This window comes from Anopheles maculipalpis, chromosome 2RL (genome assembly GCF_943734695.1).
Source record: "Anopheles maculipalpis chromosome 2RL, idAnoMacuDA_375_x, whole genome shotgun sequence".
In the NCBI taxonomy this organism is placed as follows: Eukaryota; Metazoa; Arthropoda; class Insecta; order Diptera; family Culicidae; genus Anopheles; species Anopheles maculipalpis.
The window spans coordinates 32,282,190-32,294,345 of record NC_064871.1 but is presented as its reverse complement, the minus strand read 5'-3'; the positions used below and the strand labels follow the sequence as shown (position 1 = coordinate 32,294,345).

Below are 12,156 nucleotides of genomic sequence, written 5' to 3'. Positions count from 1 at the left end.
TTTTAAGTTAAACAAAACAATAGAATAAAATGTTACGCAAGAATTGTGCGAAACCAACAAAATGGTTTGTGTTAATGTTGTCTTTATTTAAAAGTCTTCTTTATATCTACCATACTATTAGCCGGTGATCAATCGTGTTCATTACATCCGAATCACCGTAGGATAAGTACGAACTATTTAGACACATTCATCTCCATTCCAATGGCATTTCCGATTTAACACATCCTTACAAGTACATAGAAGAATTAATCCATTCTTCACTATCTACAGTGCAAATTAGATTGATATTTTTGTTTAATCGATTCGAGTCCTGTGCCATTTGCTACGTACTTTCGATACTCCTTTCTACGTAACGAACGGAGATTTTCAGAAATGGAGTTGAAGAAAGGTGATAATCAGATGGTTTAGGGCTTCCTGTTGCCAACGTTTCGCATTGTATGAAATATTTTGTTGTAGTTAGTTCGTCCCATTCAATGAAAATGATTGATAAACAAAACAGATCTAACGTTTTCCTATTGCATTTCAACGTTTACCATTTAACTACAACTAATCACAGGGCAATCGCAATTTCGATCTGTTCCTCTTATCTTTAAATGCATTAATATTGGCTTCCTCTTGCTTTGTTTTTTTGGTTAATTTAGTCAGAACATTAGTCACAGTTACTGTTAGTTGGCCCTTTTCCTTGCAGGACTATAAATCAATCCTCTACCTTTTCTCATCTCGAAACTCGTACATTTACCTTCCAATTGGTTGGTATATTTCCGTGTAGCTATCTTGGCAAAGTGCTTTTGAAGTGTCTTAACAAGAGCAAACAAATAATGCGTTTCAGCTTTTTTGCTAACTCTTCATTTACAATCTAAGAATATAAAAGGTGAAACATTATTTACGTGTCTGTGTGTTTGTTTGTGAATGATATGTATAAAAACACAAATAAAAGCTTTCCGATACGGTGTTTCGATTTACGCATTGGAGCGATTAATTAAAGAGTATGCATCCTTCATGCTGCATCGCCTACAACTATGCAATTCCTATAACGTAATGTTGATATGCTAACAGCTTGTTAGATTTTTTTTCACCAAAAGATCTACCCTTACAATTAGTGTCTCATTGTGTTTGCTTTATGAAGCTATTCAATTTTAACAAATTTCTCTCCTTAGCAGCAATTTAACTCCCCTGTTGAAACATAACACCCTTCAACTAGAAACATAACGAATCATAACGGCTGGCCGACCTTCTCACCGAACCTTCCGCTGTTCAACGAAATCTTAACTCTTACGCTCCACAGCTCCCTCCCCCCGAAAGTTCCTCCCTAGACATGCTCCATAAGCGCCGTATTGCACCGCACGTCAATCGGTGCGCTGCATCACACATACTGTTCCGGTGCTTCTTCGTCCTTAATCGTCGTGTAGTGCACCTTCTTCGACACGGAATCGACCACCGGTGTCAGTACGCCACGCAGTTTATCCTTACTAACGTACAGCAGTCCACCGACGAGCGCTAGCAGTACACAGCTCAAGCATACGAGCACAAAGACAAGCGTAGTGGTGTGTCCGGTTGCACCGTTCCCACCAACCGCGGACGCCACCTGCTTCCGGCAGCGTCCAACGTTCAGCGTACGGATCGGTTCGCGAACTTGCCGATTTCGCAAGCACACCAACCTATCTCGATTGCGCACGGTAACGTTCGTCCGATCGAGCCAATCGTACAGTGGATAAAGCCCGCAATCGCACACGAACGGATTGTACGTAAAGTCGACTGTGAGCGGTGTGGTACGACCCGGCTGTGCTTGAACCGCATCCAGCAGGCTTAAATCCCGCGCCCGTACCGTTTCGAACCGATTGCGCTCGAGATCGAGAAAGCGTAACCGGGGCATACAGCTGAGATTGAAGTTAAGCTCGGTAAGTAGATTATCGCCGAGGTGTAGATCGAGCAGCGAGGGCAGATCACAAAACACCCGCTTATCATTGAACTGTATAATCTCGTTCTGTTCCAGATGCAGCTTGACCAGCTTGGTAAGATTGCTGTTCACGAAGATGTCGTGCAGATCGGCCGACAGCTCAGCCGATGTGTTATCCGCAAACGCATTCGTCAGGTGCAGCTCCTGCAGGTTGATAAAGTTCGAAAACACGCGCGGATGATGGTGGTTAAACTCTTCGTCGTCGTACCGCGAGATGCTTAGATTGTTGTGGTTCAGTATCAGCCGTCGCACATTCGGTACGTGGTGGTACGATTTGCCACGGATTTCCCGAATGTGGTTGTTGCTCATGTCAACGATTGTTAGGTTGGCTAGATCGTTTAGCGCACCGAACACGTTCCACGGTAGCTCTTCGACAAAGTTTCCGTTGAAGATGACGACCTCTGTTTGGAGCGGAAGCCGCTCGAGCATGAGCGTATCCCGGAAGCCGGTGTTGGTACAGTTTACGACGTACTGGGTGCGGTAGTTGTACATCTGAAAGCCACAGCTACATTTGCCCCGGAAATCATGTCCACAGTCGTCCGCCACGGTGAGCGTTGTAAGCAGGGCAATCAGCAAGGGAACTAGCAGCGTTCGTATCCTTCGAAGTTCTGCCATCTACAATGAAATACAAATGGTACAGCATTAGTGTTAGCTCATGCTTAAGTGTAGTTCTCGTATCAATAAAGATAAATGTATAGATTTTGATTCGTATATGTAAAAATAATTCTACAAAATATATAAAATCTACTGTTCTGGAATTATATAAGGCGAATTGCAAACTTTCAGGGGAAATAAAAACCCTTCATCAAACTACTAAATAAGTCAATCTTTTGGGAAGAGTTGACCTCAAGGCATTCATTTCGCGTTAGGACAGAGGGAACAACATCTTCTTCTTGTTGGCTTAACGACCTCAACGGGTCGTTAAGGACCTTGAACGGGTTTTTTTGGTCTTGGGCTCCTTAAAGCCGTCATTTTCACCTGGGTCAAATTTGATTCCTGCTTCAGGCTTTTATAAACTGCCGATCAGTCTTGGCTGCAATTCTAGTGAAAATTTTCAAATTATCATTACAGTTCCGTTCATTCCCTTCCCTGTGAAAATCAAGTTGCCTTGTTCCAAGCTTTAAAAATTCACTTTAATTAATTTAACTGCTTTAATTTCACTAATTTCTAAGTATCGCGGCAACTCTCAGCTTTGTACCGCCACGAAGGGTTTTGAGTCATCCATCTGTTCTGCGATATTTTTCTTATGTCCTGGATTAGTCCTACCCAGCTTGGTTTTATGTCTGGTCGGTTAACTTCATCAAATTTTATGTCCATTCTCCCCAATGACGATCATCCGCTCTTTGCTGATGACCTGTAAATTTTCCTCCATGTTCGTAGTGCCACCGACTGTTCTTCTTGCCAATCATTTGTTATTTCTTTCTCTAACTGGCTTTAGCATCTCTCTGCCTTCTTTCCGTTCTAGACTTTCTTCCTTTTTTACTTCTCAATGTTCCTCCCATTCTAATTCTTTGCTCTTTTCTTTGATCTTGGCTCAGCTTTTAGTCTGGCTCCTTAAGCTTAGCTATCGTTTTTAGGATTAAAATTAAGCTTGCAGAGTTCATCTGCATTAGTCAGCAGAACGATGTCGGAACGACGTAACAGGTTGTCGCTTAAGACGTAGCATTAATTCGTGTAATGTCTCATTTCGCTGGTCCACCCAAGTCCTCTTGTAGTCGATTAGATTTCTCCTCTATCCGATAAAAGTATGTTCGCGTTGAAGGGACAACACGATCACATTAATCCTAGATTATCAGTCCGCCATCACCTAATGCTGTATTTTTCAAATTCATCCGCTACTCCGCTTCGTATCCGCTACTTCAATAACTTTTCACATTATTTTAAAATTATGTATTCTTTTATGTATACTTTATGCCTCGTTAAGCCGTTACATGCGGACGTGAAATAAACAACAATAAAAGTAATATTTTTATTATTTCTCCTTTTTTATGCTCACGTGTATGGCGTTGCTGAGACGACTCTTTGCAAACAAACTTTTCTGTAGCCTAGGATCGTCTTATATTAACTGATCTCCTGGCCGATTTTTGTAAATTATGAGCCTTGTAGTCTACAGGCTTGGACCGATACCAAATCGATTTAAACCAGACGCTTAAGTTAAACCAGCAAAGCCATGGATTATCTGATACGGGTTTGGAAAGGTTAGAGATGAATTTCACATTTGTTCGACTTTAGTAACTAAGCTTAATGCTGCATTGAAAAGGTTCAGCCCTATAAATTAACTATTTGCTGTGAATCGTTGACTCGCTAATAAGCGATTACTTTATGATAAAGTCGATATACTCTACAGATTTAAGATAGTACCCCCTGTAGAGGGTGCAGAATCAACAAGATTGAGAATTTTCAAGAAGACTGCAGTTGTTCAATTTTAGACGTGAAAAGCGCCTAATTAAAAAATGTTAACATTTTGCTGTCCTCGCGAAAGATTTTTTAAATTAAATTAAACCTTGAACAACCAACGACGCTATTTACACGGATTTCAAATCCGCGTTTGACCGCGTTCCTCATGAGTTACTTCTTGAGAAATTGTTACAATTAGGGATCAACAGCATAATTGTTTCCTTGTTGCAGTCATTTCTAAGTGAGCGTACATATCGTGTTAAACTAAATGTTAATTTCTCTACTTCCTTCGGTTCTGGGGCCGGTGTTCCCCAGGGTAGTGTCTTAAGTCCTCTATTGTTCGTCCTATTCCTTAATGACATTACTTCTGTCTTGCCACAAGATAGCTTTCTTTGCTATGCCGATGATGTGAAAATCTTTTTTCCCAATCTCATCGGGTGCAGATTGCGTTTTCCTTCAAACTGTTTTTAACCGTTTTTCCTCTTGGTGTGCTCATAACTCTCTCACCCTTTGTCCTGTGAAGTGTCAAATCATTTCGTTTACTCGTTCCCGCACTCCTTTCCTCTATCCTTATGTGCTTGATCAGGTCCTAGTCAACCGGGTTTCGCTGGTCAAGGACTTAGGCGTATGGCTCGATAGTGGCCTTACCCTAACGTCCCACATCGACTCTATGGTTGCTAGAGCCTGGAAAACACTGGGTATCCTGAAGCGTATTGCTCGTGACTTCTCTAATCTTCTGTGTTTGAAAACGCTGTACTGTTCGCTGGTCAGGTCATTGCTGGAGTGTTGTTCAGTAATCTGGTCACCAACGGCTCGGATCCATATGGATCGAATCGAGCGGGTGCAGAGGTCTTTTACCAGGTTTGCGGTTCGCAAATTCCTTGGAAGATCCACCTCCACCCAGCCCGGTTACGAGTCAAGGTGTCAGTTGCTGAGTCTTGACTCTCTCGAAGACCGTCGATCACGTTCCCAATCACTTTTTGTCGCTTCCCTCTTGTTGAACTGTATAGATGCTCCTTCTCTGCTTGGTTCCATCCCGTGCTATGTCCCTAACCGTTCCCTTCGTATTCGTCCCCCTTTGATTATCCCTAGGCGCCGTACGTCTGCCGGTCGCAACGATCCTTTTTTGAGGGCACTGCGTTCGTTTAACTCCTCGTCTCTTGTGTTCGATTTCCATCTCTCCCTTCCATCCTTACGCTCCAGTATGCGGTCTTCCCTTTAGCACTTAACTCCCTCCCCATTTCTCTAAGTTTAGAGTTAAATAATTTTAAGTAGAGTGTAAGAGTGTAGTGTAGCCTATAGGCAGACAACACGTTAATAAATAATAATAATAATAATAATAATAATAATAACAAGCTTTAGACACTTTCCTTATGTTTTATAACTACGAACTATACATGTTTAACAGACTTTTTAAAAAAGCTTCGAAAATCACAGTCTAATTACCAAAAGAGGAGGACTTACTTTCGACTCAGGTCTAAGTTTTTGGCAATCTCATTGCGGTATGGTATAATCCTTTATTACTCTACTATATGTAACAGAAGCTAGGTGACAATTATGCTAATGGTATAAATGCGAACATAATTTGGGGTCAGAATTAGACCAACGACTGTGTGGCTTGTTAATTGCTGCCATTAAAGCATTTCATGCGCGAAATGGAGGGGACATCTATTGCTGTTAGAAAATTTTTGCGTAGAATTCATAATTGATATTTGATTCCTTTTCCTGTTTTATATTACTTCATTTTAATTTATTAATTATGCAGTATGACGGCACGTAACCGTATTGTCAACACCATGTGTTGACAATACGGTTTATTCATTCATTTATTGATTGTTTTAACAACAGCGTCGAAGCAATTCTTTTAAGCGAAAAACACATAAACGACAAAGAATTGAGAAAATACCAACATGAATAATAAATTAATCCAGCCATTAATTAACTGTCAGTGAATCATGTGAGAGTGATCGGTCAGTTGGAAAAATAGGAAATTAGTTTACATATTTGCAAATCCTTTAGCCCATTTGTGCCCCCAGTCGCGTATCGTGCGCAATTTTTCTCACCTCACCGCTTAATTACCGTCTATTTGTTCGCACATCGTTCATCGACTCTGGCCAGCAAAAAGCAAGCTAATCAGACAAATCAGGTCATCGATCGTTCGTGCGGTTTTGGTAGGCTCACGGCACGGTACACCGCGTACGGGTACGGGTGCCTAATTTGATGGAATTTTGATTCAACCCACAAAACCCGTGTTACCCGGTACGGCGCGTAATAAATGTTTGGTGGCCGGGGAAGGGCTTGATGTGTGTTGCAGTGTTGGTAATGAATTTTTCATCCATATTATCCCAAGAACCCACTGTGCTGCACCATAGGCAAAAGTTTGGAGAGACCTAGAGTGACTAACCCCCCGGCTACCGGGGGAGGCCGGCTATCTTTTAGTAGGTTTTAGTGCTTAGAGCTCATTGTTGAATATTTTAAGATTGGGGTACGTCTCTGGGTTTTTGCGGTGACGTTGATGTTTAGGGGGACCACTTTCCAAAATAATTTTCAGTCGATGGAAGCACCGCTTTTCATTATATTTGTGGTTTAGCTTCAGCGCGTGAACATGATTGCTTGCCATTCGAACGTGTCATTATGCATAGCTTTAGTAAGAACAATTTTCCAGCCGCAAGCACGCTGCTCAAGGTTAATTAAAATAACAATATCTCAATCTTGTCGGTGCTTTCGGGTCAAACACACCGAGGCAACGAGCCTGTGTACGGCAGCTAGCCTAAGCGTTCCATATATCATTTACCCGGTCGTTTAATTCAAAAACCAGCGTTAAGCCAACAGGATGGTTGAACCCTTTTTCGAACGCACACAAACAATACCCGAAAGAACGTGTTGCAAAAGAAGGATGGATCGAATATTTCAAACTACTGCTGCTGCTTCACTAGAAAGCAAAAAGGTACAGACAAAGCACCTCGTTCATCATAGAACGCCACATATGGTGCTACCCCCATAACAGACGCCTTTTGATCCCACAATAACAACCACGCACACGCTCGCAAAAACTTACCCGCACAAAAACGCTTAAACCTTCCGCAAAGGTTTAGCCCTTCGGCACGGGCCAGGGTGGGACACACGAGTCTTTCTTAAAGTTACGGAAGGAGTTTAAGTTTATTAAAGAACATACATGTATCAAGTTTAATTGGGAAAATACGGCGAAAAGGTTCCGAGCGTGCGTGTCACCGAGAACGGAAGGGCCTGCCATTTTCCCATGTGGGTGATCATCGAACATTGTGTGTTGTGAAATTTTGAGGCACAGAGAGGAACGAAAGCCCGGTTACGAAAAAATGAATGTTTCCCACGAAACGATGATGAGGGTGATGATGATGATGTTGGTTTGTATGTAGCTTTTTTGCAAGAACTGCTCTACTTGTTAGGGAAAGCAAAGGCTAAATACTTTGATGTGAGAGGTTCTCGAAACCGTCTTCATCATGTGTCTCCTGTGTTCGATGGAGTGTGTGTTTTTTTTTTTTTTTGCAGGCAATCAAGCATTATGCTAGAGTGGCAGGTTTGACGCATTGTAAGCATTGTATAAACCATCTCAACGGCATTGTTTTACATTTGATGCTGAGGGTTTTTGGGGTAAATTCTGTGGCGTAGTTATGTAGCCATTTTATCCGATGAAATGTTTTACGATTAAAATGCAAATATTATTAAAATGTTACACCGGCCTGAAAGAACTTTGCAATCGATTAATGTTCGAGCACAACCTTGAATGGATATCGACTCAACGAAACGACTTGACTAATTTAATGGAAATATTTCTATTAGATTTCGATTTGACTAGAAATATTTCAATTTAAAATGCTTATAATGTTGACAATACGGCACTGGACCGTCATTATTAATTATAAATAAAAATAAATAAAAAATGCTTATAATGCATACAGATACATAATTCCTATTCATGAATAGCCTTTATAACCACTACTAAGGATTTTTTTAATATTATTCAATTGTTAAATTAAATTTTGTCAAAAGGGTAGGAATGTTTATATTAACTCTAACAAACCGGTTGTAGAATTACGTGTGAATGTTTTTGGTGATAGTTTGATTTTTGTTAAATAAAAACTATCAAGAACTTATATTTTACTTCTAGTTTTCATTTATTTGTAATTATTAAAGTGATATTGTATTGTATGCCTACAAGGCTTGGTTAAGTATTATTCCGCATCTACTTTCACAAAGTAACATGTTTTATAGAATATTTCATTAATGTCCATTATGCAATAATTTTAAATGTACACTATATTTATGAACATTTGGAAGGAAGACGATAAGAAACAGCTCATTTACATTATCTTTAAGTTATGTAGCAAAAAGACGTTTTTCACATGACACTTTAAAAAATAACACTTGAAGGGCTACTCACAAAGAACAATTATAATGATAGACAAAGCAGAATACGAATGCTAACATTCGTGTATCCGTGCATCCAATTATATTGTGTATTATCGAAACATAAATATTAATAATTCAATATCCATGCAAAAACAATCAAACCAAGCAAGTTAAATCAATTGAATCAATCTCCGATTTATGTTGCTACTCTTTCTGCAACGATTCCTGATTCCTGATCACCCAAAAACATGATAAGCAAATGCCAACTGCAATGCCTACGTGTGCCGTATTATAAGCACTGTTTCTACTTCCCTTTTTTCCATCGAACTCGTACCATTTGCGCTGATGCTCGCACTCAATGGAAGTTTGCTGCCAACTTTGCTAGAATAAATAAATCCAGTGGGTGCTACATTTCCTTCTTTTTGTTTGCTGGTTTGGGATCGTTTGAAATAACGAAAAATAAAACACACACACCACAACAAACAACTTCCGAACAAATCGCTCATGGTTCAAAGTTGTAATTGGCGCTACTGCAAATGATATTTTTCTACCAACAAGTGCTATTTTTAACTGCTGCGCTTCCTTTGTATATGAGCAGAGGGCAAAGGATTTTAATGAGATTTCTCATGGAGCTCAATGGGAAAAATGTATTTGGGAAAAAACAAACAAATTGGCATTCATACTTCCTGGGGTCAGCAGGAGGGATAAGATTTTTTTATATGTGTACAAGACACGAAAAATATGAATAAATAGGGCAAGGCTTAAGTAGAAGCAAAATTGGTGCAAAGTATTTATTAATTGAGGAATATAAATATAAATATGAGGCTATTAATTATTTATAGATGGGATTCTATAATTATTTTTTTATTTCTTCCGTAAAACCACAATTATACACTTTGGCGCAGTTCCAAAAGAGCTCCAAAGCTGCTACAATTGGCTAATCCACCTTTTACGATTATTATCTTGATTGTACAGATAAAAACAATTCTAACAGAGCTTTGAAGCTTAGGAGGTTTTTCATTTTTAACCATCAAAAATAACAACCCCCATCTAGATAGAGCCCGAGGATTTCCTCGAAAACGTTTAGACCTGGGATCACCGTACAGTCTAGAGGTGGTAAATCCCTCATGGCACACCCTCCACCAGACCAGCATTACATCCCGGGAGCCGGGAAAACTACACTTTTGGGGCAACCAAATTCCAGCGTAGCTGTGGATGAAGATTTTCCTGGGATGGCCATGCCCGTGGTGAAACGAGAAACCCATACAGCTAGCAGACCGTTGGGCAAAGTCCTGTTTGAAACTTTAATGAAAACCGGAAAACAACGCCGGATCTCGTAGAGGAGAAACGGTGGCACAGCGGTCCGATGAAGGCGTTTCAACTTTCGCTCAGTTTTGCACGCATTGGCGTTGTGTGGGGTTGCTTTCCGTTTCCCCAAAATAGTGCAAATCTTCTGGAGGAAGGTATAATGGTTGGTGGTTTGCGTCGTCGTTTCCGGCCACGTAGGGTATCGCCCCGTACATGCAGACTTTTCCGCTCCTCTGCGACCCGTCCATAAATCCTAGCCTACATTCCCCAAAACCTATGCAGAACAGTAGCAGCCGAAAGCGAAACTTTGCTTGCCATCTTCGTACCGTGCGCCATAAGGTGTGGTCCAATCCTTCGTTTTTTTTTCTATTTGAAGACGAACAGTTCCGGTTTGTCCTGGTATTTAGCAATGCAAACTACAACCGAATAATGTAAATGAAGAGAACAACTCGTACTTGCCGGAAAGCAATGCTGTGGGTACAGCGAAATGTACCTTCACTCGGTGCTTTTCATAATCCTCACTACCAACTGGCACCAAAGATGGAACACCAGCAGTAAGGTGAAGGCCCACCATCTCGCAAGTGGAACATTTGTTTCCGGTCCAGAAACTATTCACCCTCGTGCAGCAGCCGAATAGGTAGGCTGAAAATATACTGCTGATCTCAATGCTGCTTCCTACTGCAAGAGCAAGAAAGAATTTACGGTCTGAGATACTTGATTTTTATGCCCCGTATTTTTTATTTTTTTTGCTCTTCCTAGTTTTGCTGCCTCATAATTTGTTTCTTTTCACCCAAAAGAAGGCTCACCGAAGAAGGTGCAGCCGGTAAAATACCACAAAACTTAACCAAACGAAACGAAATGAAAGCGTGACAACGAAACAAAAGAATAATAATCCTTTGTACTCTGGCAAACGAAAGCCAAAAACAAAGCACAAACAGGATAAGAAAACATTCAAAACAAGTTTACTTTAAAGTTAGCAGTTTGCTACGAAACGGATGGAGACGCCTGGTGCTTTGTGCGGCTGCGGTGGTTTGCATTGGAAAAATCGACCCCCACTAAGAAATTCCCGTTGCAAGTAAGGTTGTGATCTGATGTGGTGCTTGGTTGTGGTTTTCTTATGTCTGACGTATCTCTGGTATGCGTTAAGCACACAAAAAATGCAAATATACTCAAAACTTTTAACCTCGCAGGGCAGCAAACCAAGGGGACTTTTTGGATGGAAAAGTTTACCTTCCCTTTCGGACACAGGCAAAACCATTGATAGCGTGTGGGTTAGAAAAAAAAAGCTGTAGCTGCCAACATTATCGGTGCGGTTGGCTGTGTGCGAATGATGATGGTGCCGAATGATACGCAATGCAATGGAAGGTGCAGAACCCACCCGGCCTGATGGTGTGATGGGTTCTAAAAATTGGATGGAACGAGACGGAACGACGAACGTCATCTGCTTTCCTGTCAGTTTTGCGTTCTCCAGTCATGAAATTACCGGCCGGAAATTTGCTAGAACGGAAATTAGATAGATTAAGTGTGCGAAAGGCGAAGACAGCAACATCTCGAGTGAAGGATAAAGTCACGGAACGGGTACAAACTTGGCAATGAAAATCGCTACACCCATCTGTTGCTGTTGGGAAGATGAGGGCTAAACTAATGGCGTGTGAACTTATCATTAAAATATCAATAAAATACGAAAAATTAGTTATATTTAAATCATTTTTATCGGCTACTAAATTTTAATTACTCGTGAATTATGATTGAAAGCATGATATTTAAAATGAAACGCTAGATTTAGAAAGAAAATGGTGAATAATGGACATTTCTTTAAAAAGCAAGAACCTAAATCCAGTTTAATTTCAACGAGTACAACTCTAAATCTCTTTTTGTTGTAATGTGTTTCAATTAGATCCTTCAAGCTCATTTAATTTTACCAGTTCCAGGGAAAATTATGAAAAAAAATTAGCGAAAAAATAAACCTCCAACTTTGAAGTGCTCATGCTCGAATGCATCATTACCACAATTTTAACTGCTTTCTTTCACACCACAAACCCGGGGCTAATGGGAAGGTTTCACCACGGTGTCAGTAAATGCTTTGCACTACTACTCACTCCGGG

General features: G+C 40.6%; 3 protein-coding genes across 3 annotated transcripts in view; 2 read left to right on the top strand and 1 right to left on the bottom strand.

The window, feature by feature from the left end:
- LOC126557109 (F-box/LRR-repeat protein 7) overlaps nt 1-12,156 on the top strand; it is a 440,460-nt gene that overhangs the window by 72,814 nt on the left and 355,490 nt on the right. The window lies entirely within an intron of this gene.
- LOC126556930 (bumetanide-sensitive sodium-(potassium)-chloride cotransporter-like) overlaps nt 1-12,156 on the top strand; it is a 146,775-nt gene that overhangs the window by 41,909 nt on the left and 92,710 nt on the right. The window lies entirely within an intron of this gene.
- LOC126558201 (trophoblast glycoprotein) lies at nt 1,315-2,572 on the bottom strand. Its single transcript, XM_050214169.1, has one exon. The coding sequence runs from the start codon at nt 2,570-2,572 to the stop codon at nt 1,364-1,366; it is 1,209 nt and encodes a 402-aa protein (XP_050070126.1). The 3' UTR covers nt 1,315-1,363.